Below are 12,080 nucleotides of genomic sequence, written 5' to 3'. Positions count from 1 at the left end.
ACAAGTGTTGACAAGGATGTGTGGAGGACCCTCATGTATTACTGCTGGGTTTGTAAAATGGTACATCTGCTTTGGAAAGCAGTTTGGCAATTCTGAAGAAATAGTTACCATAAGACCCAACGATTCCACTCTTTAGCACATACCTAAAATGACAACATACGCCTATACAAACTTGGACATGAATGTTCACAGCAGTATCATTCATAATAACCAAAAAGTAGAAACAACCAAAATGTTCATTAAATGATGAAAGCATAAAAAAGGCTGTGAGCAGCTGAGCACCAGGAGGAATGATTAGATTTACAGATACACATCCACAAAAATCCATGAGACCATAAGGATAACCAAAGAAGAGAAAGTTAGGGGCGCCTGGGTGTCTCAGTTGGCTAAGTGTCTGACTTCGGCTCAGGTCATGGTCTCGTGGTTCATGAGTTCAAGCCCCGCATTGGGCTCTGTGCTGACGGCTCAGAGCCTGGAGCCTGCTTCACATTCTTTGTCTCCCTCTCTCTCTACCCCTCCCCCCTTTGTGTGCGCGCACACACACGTGCGCTCTCAAAAATAAACATTAAAAAAAGTTACATTAAAAAAAAGAAAGTTATATGTCAACATTTCATACAGCTATTCCTCCTTCCTTTAAAAATTAAAGTTTTATTTAAAAAATTAAAATTGGTAATTAAAAGGTAAGAACTAACCATTTAACCTGCTTTTCTGAAGAACTGTAAGTCAATGTAGCCAAAGAGGCCCAGATGCTGACAGGAAAGTTCTATTTTACATAAGAATAGACATCAATAAAAGGTAAGTGTGATAATGTTAATCACGCTATCTAGGAAAATATCAATATTTCTTAGAAAATACCTGTTAAGTTATTCAGAGATAGGCGTTCAGAATTTCTGAATGTACTTTAAAATACTTCAGCATAAAACAATATGAAAGTACATTTTTAAAAATCCAAGCTTTTAAGAATATCCTGTGTAATGTTAAAAGATGCAGCTTTCAAGAAAATAATAAACCTGACATTAAAAAAAAAAAAAAATCCAGAAGACCCTGACAACTAGAATTGTCTCATTCAATCAAAACTCATCAATGACTAGGATGGTTTTCTCAGTGAATCCAACACAACGACTTGGTTTTGCAATGCCTAATAATGAAACCATCATAATATTGTAAACGTTCCTTAAGTGTTTTCAAAGTCCTAGAAGAATTTGGAAAACAGAAAATACTAAATTATGGTTAAAATAAAATAATAAAAATAAAATAAAATAAAAAATAAATAGCACACACAACGTAACATTAACTAAAAAACTGAAAGATGAGAAAGCAGATGGGTGGACAGTTTGAGTATGTTAAATTCATCTCTTATAATGGAGAGTAGACAGGGGAGCCTGGGTGGCTCAGCTGGTTAAGTGTCCTACTTCGGCTCAGGTCATGATCTCTCAGTCCATGAGTTAGAGCCCCGAGTTGAGTTCTGTGCAGACAGCTCAGAGCCTGGAGCCTGCTTCAGATTCTGTGTCTCCCTGGCTCTCTACCCCTCCCTCCCTCGCTCGTGCGCTCTCTCTCTCTCAAAAATAAATAAACGTTAAAAAAATTTAAAAAATAATGGAGAATAGGGAGATCTTGTTTATAGTTAATTAAGAGATACATTATTTAGGGGTTGGGTGGCTCAGTCGGTTGAGCGTCCAACTTCGGCTCAAGTCATTATCTCACGGTTCATGAGTTCGAGCCCCGTGTCAGGCTCTGTGCGGACAGCTAGGAGCCTGGAGCCTGCTTCGGATTCTGTGTCTCCCTCTCTCTCTCTGCCCCTCCCCAGCTTGCACTCTGTCTCTCCCTCTCTCAAAAATAAACAAACATTAAAAAAAATTTTTTTTAAAAAGAGATACATTATTTGAAGTTCAAACAGTAAATCAGTAGAAAATCTAAAACAAACTCTGGACAGTGGTTACATTTCTGAGGGTTGCAAAGGAAAGACTCTTCTCCATCATTTTAATTTTTTTGTGGGCAACGTACATATACTAGTTTTACAATTTAGAAAATTGTATTATGGGGTGCCTGCGTGGCTCAGTCGGTTGAGCGTCAGACCAACTCAGGTCATGATCTCACGGTTCATGGGTTCAAGCCCCGCATAGGGCTCTGTGCTGACAGCTCAGGGCCTGGAGCCTGCTTCAGATTCTGCGTCTCCCTCTGTCTCTGTCCCTCCCCTGCTCACATTCTGTCTCCCTCTCTCTCTCAAAAATAAACATTAAAAAAAAAAAAAACATTTTTATATTATCTTACAATTTAAAAAATCAACTTCCTGTATGTTAATTATACTTCAATAAAAAGAAGAAAAAATTGAATTTCCTATGTTAAAACATGTAAAATTACATTAACAATATAATTTTAGATATTTATAGAATCAAACTCGGGAGTGCCTGGATGGTTCACTCCAATTGAGCATTCAATTCTTGACTTGGGCTCAGGTCATGATCCCAGGGTCATGTGATCTAGCCCTCCCCCCCCACCCCTCCCCAGGAGATTATCTCTCTCCCTCTCCCTCTGCCCCTCTCCACCACTCACGTTCAGGCTTTCTCTCTCTCAAAAATAAATAAAAACAAAAAGGATCGAACTCACGATATTCTGCCACCTGCTATTTTTATTTATCAACATCTATCTAGACATCTTTCTCTGTCACCATATACAGTTGACCTTGGAACAACAGGGGTATGAACTGCACAGGTCCAGTTATATGAAGATTTTTTCAGTAAATACAGTGAGGTATTGTAAGTGTATTTTTTCTTATGAGTTTCTTTTCTTTTTTAAAAAACATTTATTTATTTATTTTGAGAGAGAGAGCATGAGCAAGAGAGGGGCAGAGAGAGACAGGGACAGAGAATCCTAAGCAGGCTCCAAGCTCAGCATGGATGTGAGGCTTGGTCCTATGACCATGAGATCACGACCTGAGCTGATAGCAAGAGTCAGATACTCAACCAACTGAGCCACGGAGGCACCCCTCATATGATGCTCTTAATAACATTTTTTCTCTAGCTTACTTTATTCCAAGAATACAGTATACAATATAAATAACATACAAAATATGTGTTGACCAGCTGTTTATGTTATCAGTAAGATTTCTGGTCAACAACAGGCTGTTAATAGTTAAGTTGGGGGGGGGGGTGGTCAAAAGTTATACTGCATGATTTTTGACTGCCAGCAGGGTGTTGGGTGTCCCAGTCCCCAATGTTGTTCAAGGGTCAACTGCGTATATACCTTTCTCACTTCTTCTGTCAACTGTATAGCATTCCATTAGACTCTATATGAAGGATGCCTTTATCAATTCACACAACATATAATTACCCTGAGAGTGTGTTAGAGTAGATCCTGTTCTGGTATTGGAAAATCAAAAGGAACAAAGCAGGGGAGCCTGGATGGCTCAGTTGATTGAGTGTCCAACTTTGGCTCAGGTCATGATCGCAGGGCTCGTGAGTTCAAGCCCCACGTTGCGCTTGCTGCTTTCTGTGTGGAGGCTGCTTCACATCCTCTGTCCCTCATTCTCTCTGCCCCTCCCCCACTCATGCTCTGTCTCTCCAGAAGAAACAAACATTAAAAAAGAAAAGTGAACAAAGCAAAGTCCTTGACCTGATGGACTTTCCATGCCAGTGGGGGCAGGGGAGGAGTCAGACAAGTAAATTATAGCAGGTCAGCTGGTGATAAGACTGAGAAGAAAAACAAGCAGGGCATAGGAGGTAGACATTGTGTGGAGTGGGCAAGGAGGAGTTGCTATTTAATAGAGTGTGATCAGGGTAGGCCTCTCTAATAGGGTAAATTCAAGCAGAGAACTGAAGAAGCGTGGCAGACTTACTATCTGGGGGAAGAATGTTAAGACAAAGGCAACACCAAGTGTAAAGTCCCTGAGGTGAGAACATGCCAGGTAGTATTTGAGAAGGCAAGGTGGCCGGTGTGGATGGCACCTAGTAAGGAAGGGAGGTGGCAGTAAGAGATGGCCAAGTGGTGAGAAACAGACCACGCAAGTCTTTATGTGCCATTTTAAGTACCTTTGAGCAAACATGACTGAATCACTCTCATCGGTTGAAAACAGATTAAAAGGCAAAGAAGGTAGGAGCAAAGAATCCAGTGAGGAGGCTACTACCATAACCTTAGTGGGGGACAACGGTTTAGTTCAAGTAGTAGTAGGAGTACTAGTAGGAGTAGTGAAGAGGTTAGAAGCAGTAGGAATCTGAACATAACCGTAATAGTAAGATTTACTGATGGATTTGTAACTGGGATATAAAATAAAGAGAAGAGACAAGAATGACTCCATGGTTTTTAAACAACTAGAAGGAGAGAATGGACAGTTACTGAGATGTGGAAGGCTGTTGAAGAAATGGGTTTGGATTGAATTCAGTTTTGGACATGTTAGGTTTGATATGCTTATCAGACATAAAGAAAAGTCTAGAAGCAACTGACTAAATACATTTGGAATTTGGGGCAGGGCTCAGAGCTGGAGATATAAACTTGGAAGTGCTCTGCATATGGGTGATAACTAAAGCAAAGAAACTCAATGAGATTATGTAGAGAATAAAGGTAGACAAAAGTCTGAAGACGGAGCCCTGGGGCACTCCACTGTTTAGAGGTCTGGGAAATGAGAAAGAACAAAAAGAGTGGAAGCGGAGGGGAGCACAAGAGGACGTGCTTGGAGAAAGGAGTCATCAGTTATGGCTAATGAATCATGCTGGACAGATACATTCTGAGGACTGATCACTGGGTGCAGCAGTGTGGCGGTCACAGACACCCTCGATACAAGTTCCTGTGAAACACCGGTGAAGGGAAACACTTCCGGATTTCTGCAATAATAAACAATGCAATAAACATCTTCATATAGTTTTATGGGAATAGAATTCCTGGGTCCCAGGACATGTAAATTTAACACTCAGATACAAACCAATTTGTCCAAGAGACTGCACCAATTTAGAGTCAGTATAAAACTTGCATGTGTATCTAAACTATAATCTACACTGAGAATTATCAAATGTAACAATCCTTAACACTCTGACAGGTCAAAAGTGTTATACCTTGTTTTATTTTGCATCTCTCCACGGCTGAAGTTAGGCAGTTTTCATGTTATTAGTCATCTGTCTTCCCTCCACCTACCCCGTAAAACTGCCTGCTAATTAATAGCTTTTGCCTATTTGTCAGGAAACTGCTGGTCTTTATTTATTAAAAACGTTTTTTTAAATATGTTAATGTTAACTCTTTTGCTTTCTTCTTTCTTTAGACTACTAAGCTTATATCCTGGCTGGAACTGCAGAGAAGCAAAGAGATCCAGAACTGTACCAAACCATTGAAGCCTTTGTTTTTCACATTTATTTCCCTGTTCCTTCTTCAGACACGTTCATTTCTTACTCTTCTCTGCCATCTCTCCTCTCCATGAGAACAATCTGGCTATAGCACCTGCACTCCTCTGACAGCCTGAGTGCACGAGCTGATAGGACTGAGGAAGCCGTTATCCACGTGCACCCATCCCAATACCTTTTTTGGAAGGCTCACAATAGAGGACCGAGTTTTGCTGATCGAAATCCTGGGTACTTAGCTACATGCCTGTCACATAGTGGGCATTCAGTAAGTATTCGTGCAATAAACAAAGGGAACTCCCCTCAAGTGAAATGGAAATAGCTTTCAAAAAGGCAATAAAAGAACATAAGGACAAACAAACCTCTGATTATCCAAGGTTTTGCCTGGGAAAGTTAGCTCGAAGATGAAGATTTAATGGTCAGTGAATAGTAAACAATGTAATTTTTACACACGCGCACAGACACACGCTCTGTAAGCATACTATAAAGAACCACAACATTCTCACACAAACTATGCCATACTACTGTCAGGCCCACACACAGGACTGTATTGGTCAATTTTCCAATTTTGTTTCTGACACCCACAGATAAAATTAGACCCTCTTCACAAAGAAGTCTCTCCATTCCTCTGATGCTTAAAAAATTCTCTAAGTTTAAAAGCTGTACCATCTCTTTGAGGAAAAGCAATAATAACGGTAAGAAAGTATTCCAAGTTGTGCACAATGGTTCGCTAATTACTTCATAATTTTTATTTCCTTTCCTTAAGGCACCCACCCTTTTCATGGCCTTTTTGAATACAACTGCATGTGGATTAATGACTCAGAATCCACGAAACAAATAAAGAGGAAACTTAGGTTACAAGTGGAGCGAATGAACCAGGAGAAGAGAAAGAAATTTGGATCAGTGATGACTTTAGCTCTGAAAGAGGCCCCCAAAAATGGAAGAATAGGGCAACGGGGCTTTCCGTTGCTCTGTATCATCTGTGGTGGGGCACAGAAACCAAGAAAAATAACAACTCTGGAGTCAAACTGCACTAGATAATTTGGTAAGTAAAAATGGGGTCAAACCTACTTGTTCTCCAAGGAGAGAGAAAGAAGCAAGCTGAGAACAGCAAACAGGTAGCCAAATACTCCTGGAAAAAGTATCTGTCCCAACACTGTGAAGAGGTGAGAGGAGGCAAGCGTACAGGTCACGCCAGTACCACGGAGGGGAGACAGACTGGCACACACACTACAGAATGCCCGCCTACCTGCTAACATTTTCTGACCTACACGCTGCTTCAAATAAGTGACGCCTGGAGTTTGGCGACTTTAATTAGACAAGTACTCTGGCTGTAACGGAATTTGATCTGTATCTTCTTCACTTCTTTGTCAACCTAAAACCGTATTTTCTTTCCCACGGTGTGCCCAGACTTTAACAAAGTAGTCCCTCTCACCCCCTGGAACCAAGGGACACTGAAGAAAACCACGCTACCTTTAGAAGGCACACAGTTAGTAACAGCATCATCTCTTCACAAACATAATTCCTCAAACTCCATCAAGGAGCTCGAGGGCAACACGGATCTGCATCAGGTCAGCCTTGGTACTCACTGACACAAAGGTGAAGCAGAGGCCAGCTCCCCTCTGCGCCAGCTGCTCCGTGTCAAGCCGAGGCTTCGCCAGCATCACCGACATGAGGGTTGGCAGAGCGGACTGCTCCTCCGACACCTCCTTTGCAGCGCTGCCATCTAAGCCATAGAGGGGCTGCTCTACCCGCCGCTGCAAAACATCAAAGAAACCCCACGGATTACATGAGAAAGCAGCCAGAAACTGCCAAAACACATAATGGATTAAAACACAGCGCATAGAAGAGTAATTTTTGAAAAACACCTTCTCTGAAAACAAATATGGACAGCATAATCACAGTGTCGCTGGATTATAACTTATCTGTAAATCTGGGATAGTATCTCACTTGAATTCTGTAAAATTAATTGTATTTTACAATTTTAATTGTTCCGTATTTCTACAACTGAAATTGCAGTTTACTTTGCAGAGTTCAACAAATCGACTTCACAATACCTTCAAACCTACAAAGGAAATGTTATTTCTATCCTGTAGGTAAATGAGGATGAAGACATTTGTCCCCTAATTTACAGGAAGCTTATTTCACTCTCAATTCTATCCTTACCATGCTATACTTATATGCAAAAATCGAAAATAAATACAAGCAACACAATTTCCACAGAACACTAAAAGAATGATATAACACAATTACGTATAGTTTATTCCAGAAATGTAAGGATGGTTCATTATTAGCAAATCTACCGATATAATTCATTACATTAGTATTGGGGAGCGGAGATATCAAGATTCTTCCCTTTAGATGCCAAAAGAGGATTTGCACATTGTTGGGCAACTCTTAAAAACAAAAACAAAAAACACTGGGAGTATCCATCTTTAATACAACACAGTATTTTTTTTCAGAGATGAACATAAATTAATGGTGCCATACCAAAGACACACTCAATAAAGTTAAGAAAACTAGAAAGGGGTTAACACATTAATATCACAATCATTCAACATTATTACAGAAGGTTTAGCAATGTGGTAAGGGGGGGAATGAGGTATAAACAAGGGGAAATATTAAAGATTAAAAAGTGTCATTTTTGGATGATATAACTATTCACAAAGGAAACTAAGCAAATCAACTGAAAAACAACAAATAAGAGCTTGGTAAGATGGTCGAATATAAAATAAATATACAAAAAACAACAGCTTCCCCATATACCAATAATTGATTATTATCAGAATATATAATGGAAGAAAAAGCAGATTCAAAATTTCAAAAAATCTATACGAGAGAAATAAGTTTAGAAATAAACTTAAGAAATATGGAGATTACATATAAGAAAACCTACAGATTCACTGGCAGACGTAAAAGATGATCTACACGGTAATACCATGGGCCTGCATTCAAATTTTATAAATGTCAAATTTCTTTAAAAGCCAACGCATGTGGCTTTTTATTTACTTTTGTTTTCCTTTTTTCTCTCTCTCTCCTGCTACGAGAGAGTGCTGTAGTGGTGCAGTGATCACAGTGTCACTCTTGCTCTCTTTTGGGAGTTGATTTGGTGGAATTTCACACATTAATTCTAAGGTTCACTTGGAAAGATAATCAAAATTAGCCACACAACTGTTGATAAAGAACAGCAGGGAAACTTGACTAGTTATTAAAACATACCACAAAACAGCAAGACCACATCAGTATAATACCGGTACATGAGCAGACAGATCAATCAGTGGCACAGAACAGAAAACTCAGAAACAGACCCCTATAATATGGATATATAATCTGTGATTAAGCTGTGTTTCAGATTAGTGGGAATTTACTAAATAGATGGTAGGGTATTTGTATAGGTATCAGAAAAAAGTAGAAAAGCAGATTGCTTCCTTATACATAAAAATTACAAGGAAATACAAACAAGTATTTCTATGACTTTCTAGTGGTGAAGGACTTTTTAAGCATGACATTAAAAATACAAACCATTCAGGTATATCTCAGAATAACATAAAACCAGTAAGACACAAAGGAAAACAGTGACAAATTTGACTCCAAATTTTTTTACTCCGGAATGGCAAAAGTCAACCTGAAGTTAAAAGATAAAATTATAAATAGGCAAAAATGTTTACCATATAAATGACAATGAGTTAACAACCTTAATAAATAATGTGCTCCTCATCAGGAAGAAAAAAACAAACACTCTGATAAATAAATAGGCAAAGAACTTAAAGAAGCATTAAAAGAGAAATCCAAAAGGCCACTAAACTTATGAAAATATGTTTAATATCACTAATGAAGAAATGCAAGGTAAAACAAGGTATTCTTCTGGCAAAATTACAGTGATAAACTTCAGTATTAGGAGGGTACACGGAAACTGGGACCTGCGAACTGCTGATAATCTGCTAGCAATTATGTGATGACATTTTAAAGTAAGCATATTCTTTGACTAGGGAATTAGAGCTTGGAAATTTATCCAAAGCAAAAGAAAAGAAATGCGAAAGACACACACACACACACACACACACACACACACACGGACATTTGTTACGGCACTATTTAGAGGACAAAAAAAATGTTTACAGGATACTGGTTACACAAATAAAACAACAGAAATTAGGAAACTATTATATGAACATACATGTACACACATATATGCCCAGTAAACCCTTTAATAACAGTTCTGGAGGAGACCTGAATTGTTGGACTTTCATAACATGTATGTATCCCTTCATGAGGAAAAACATTTTCATTTTAGAAAATAAAAGTAAAATAAACTAACCAAAATGATCCCAACAAAAGAATTTAGGTTTTTAATCTGTAAGCGGAGTCCACCTCCTCGAGGCCAACACTCCTACCCCAACCAAATGCAACTGTTTAAATTCAGGCTCCAATGTGCTTGTGATACCCATTCACAGCAATATCTGCACTACTTGGGAGACTATATCTCCGAAGCCCCAATACTAAAATTAATCATTCTGTTATGTACTCAATAAATGTTTGCCAAGGGTTGAAAGATTTTTATAGAATATTTCTGGAAATACAGCAGGCTAAGATGTTTGAACTAACCTTCCCTTAGAAAATGATTATAAAAACAGGACAAAACATGGGGAAAAAAAAGATGTTAAAAGCATTGAAGAGTTGATAAAATAAGGGATCTGCCAGGGCAAAAATTTAAGGGAAATTAGGAATGCAAGACACTTAAATGAAGCATTCAAGTCATATTTGCCCTAAGGGTACCTGCAGATCTTGACCATCCTGCTTACCGAGCACAAGGTGCCAAACGGATCGTCACAGGCCAAAGTCCACTGAGGGCAGGGGGTTCAATAAGGAAACCCTTCGCACTTCAAGCTTCAAGGACTTTCAAAGGGTTATACTCTAAGGGAAAATGTAAACCAGGAGAAAAATTTCCTCCACCCTCAGAGAACTACAAGGAAGTTGCCCTGGCAATACAAGGAGCGGGGGCTCCCCTGAGAAATGTTAACACAATCCAGATCAATACCGACTGGGTAGCTGAAACAAACAAACAAAATAAACCAATCAAACAAAATGCAAGCCATGAATTCAGCGGTTTAAAGTAGTACTGGATGGGTAAAATCTCTAGGCATTTGGAAGAAGCAAAGAAAAATTCTCCCTGGAGGAACACATCTTTTAGATCTCAAAGAAATTTCACAAATAATTTTTCAGGAAAAATGAGCGGCACACAGTCAAAAAACCAAAGAAGCGTAAAAGAAATAAAGCCCTGAGCAACAGCTAGGAAAAACAACAGACAACAAATAGATTCATAACACATCAAATGCCAGAATTATCAAATACAGATTATAAATACTCTACTAAATAAATAAATAAAAGACAAACTTGAAAATATCAGCAGGGAACACAATAACAAAAATTAACAATTCAGTGCAGTTGGACAGCCTGGGTGGCTCAGTCGATTGAGTGTCCAACTTCAGCTCAGGTCGTGATCTCAACGTTTGCAAGTTCAAGCCCCACATCAGGCTCACTGCCGTCAGCACAGAGCTCATTTCAGATCCTCAGATCCTCTGTCCCCCTCTCTCTGCCCCTTCCCTGCTTGCGCTCTTTCTCTCAAAAATAAATAAACATTAAAAAATAATAATAATAATACAGTGAGGTTAACAGCAAATTAGATGCAACAAAACAAGAGAATCTGGGACCAGAAAGGCAAGAAACTATCCAGAGTGGAGCAAATGGAGACTAAGAGAAAGTAGAAAAAAGTCAAAAGGCAAAGTGATAAGGTGAGATGGTGTGACACACAATTAATTGGAATTTCATAGGAAAAAGAAAAAGAGAACAGGGCAGAGACAATATCTGAAGAGACAATGGCTAATAATTATCCAGAACTGGTACAAGACCCAACAAAAAACCCTAACACTTTACAAACAAGAGAAATAAAAGGATGCATCATAGTGAAACTGCAGACCACCACAGATGGAAGATTTTTAAAGCAGCCAGGGGAAAACAAGAGCAGATAATTTCAAAGAAATGAGAGATATATGAAAGTTGTTTTCTCAGTAGTAACAATGGGAGTCAAAAGATGGTAATAATACATTCAGCTGTTAAGAGAAAAAAAATGCCAATGTAAAAATATACACAGCAAAAGTATCTTTCAAGAATAAAAGCAGGGGCGCCTGGGTGGCTCAGTTCGTTAAGCGGCCGACTTCAGCTCAGGTCATGATCTCACGGTCTGTGAGTTCGAGTCCCGCGTCAGGCTCTGTGCTGACAGGTCAGAGCCTGGAGCCTGTTTCAGATTCTGTGTCTCCCTCTCTCTGACCTTCCCCCATTCATGCTCTGTCTCTTTCTGTCTCAAAAATAAATAAACGTTAAAAAAAATTAAAAAAAAAAAAGAATAAAAGCAAAATTAAGTACTTTAAGCAAACAAAACTCCTCAGCAGATACATATAAAAGAATACTAAAGGAGTACTTCAGGTAGAAGGAAAGGGACCCTAGGTAGAAGACGTAAGATGCAAAAAAGAAGTACAAAGAAAGAGGTAAATGAACACTGACAGTAAAATGGATGAACAGTGACAATATAAACTAATAATGTTGTATGAGGCTAAAAAAAAAAAACAAACAAAAGCAAAATACAAACATACACCACCACCACCACCAAGTTAGTAGCAAGTAAATGGAGTTAATGTTCTGAGGTCACTGTTTATTTGGGAGGAGGATAAAGATACTATTAACATCAAACTTTGGCAA

At 38.9% G+C, this 12,080-nt stretch overlaps 1 protein-coding gene across 11 annotated transcripts in view; it reads right to left on the bottom strand.

The window, feature by feature from the left end:
- The window catches only part of TLK2 (tousled like kinase 2), a 114,808-nt gene that overhangs the window by 56,026 nt on the left and 46,702 nt on the right, over positions 1-12,080 (bottom strand). For all 11 annotated transcript variants that reach the window (XM_043584921.1, XM_043584922.1, XM_043584911.1 and 8 more), the window contains one exon: positions 6,914-7,081. In XM_043584921.1, coding sequence (XP_043440856.1) covers positions 6,914-7,081 — 168 coding nt within the window. The remainder of the gene's footprint in view (positions 1-6,913; positions 7,082-12,080) is intronic.

Source organism: Prionailurus bengalensis, chromosome E1 (assembly GCF_016509475.1).
Source record: "Prionailurus bengalensis isolate Pbe53 chromosome E1, Fcat_Pben_1.1_paternal_pri, whole genome shotgun sequence".
In the NCBI taxonomy this organism is placed as follows: Eukaryota; Metazoa; Chordata; class Mammalia; order Carnivora; family Felidae; genus Prionailurus; species Prionailurus bengalensis.
This window is presented reverse-complemented; position numbering and strand designations above follow the sequence as displayed.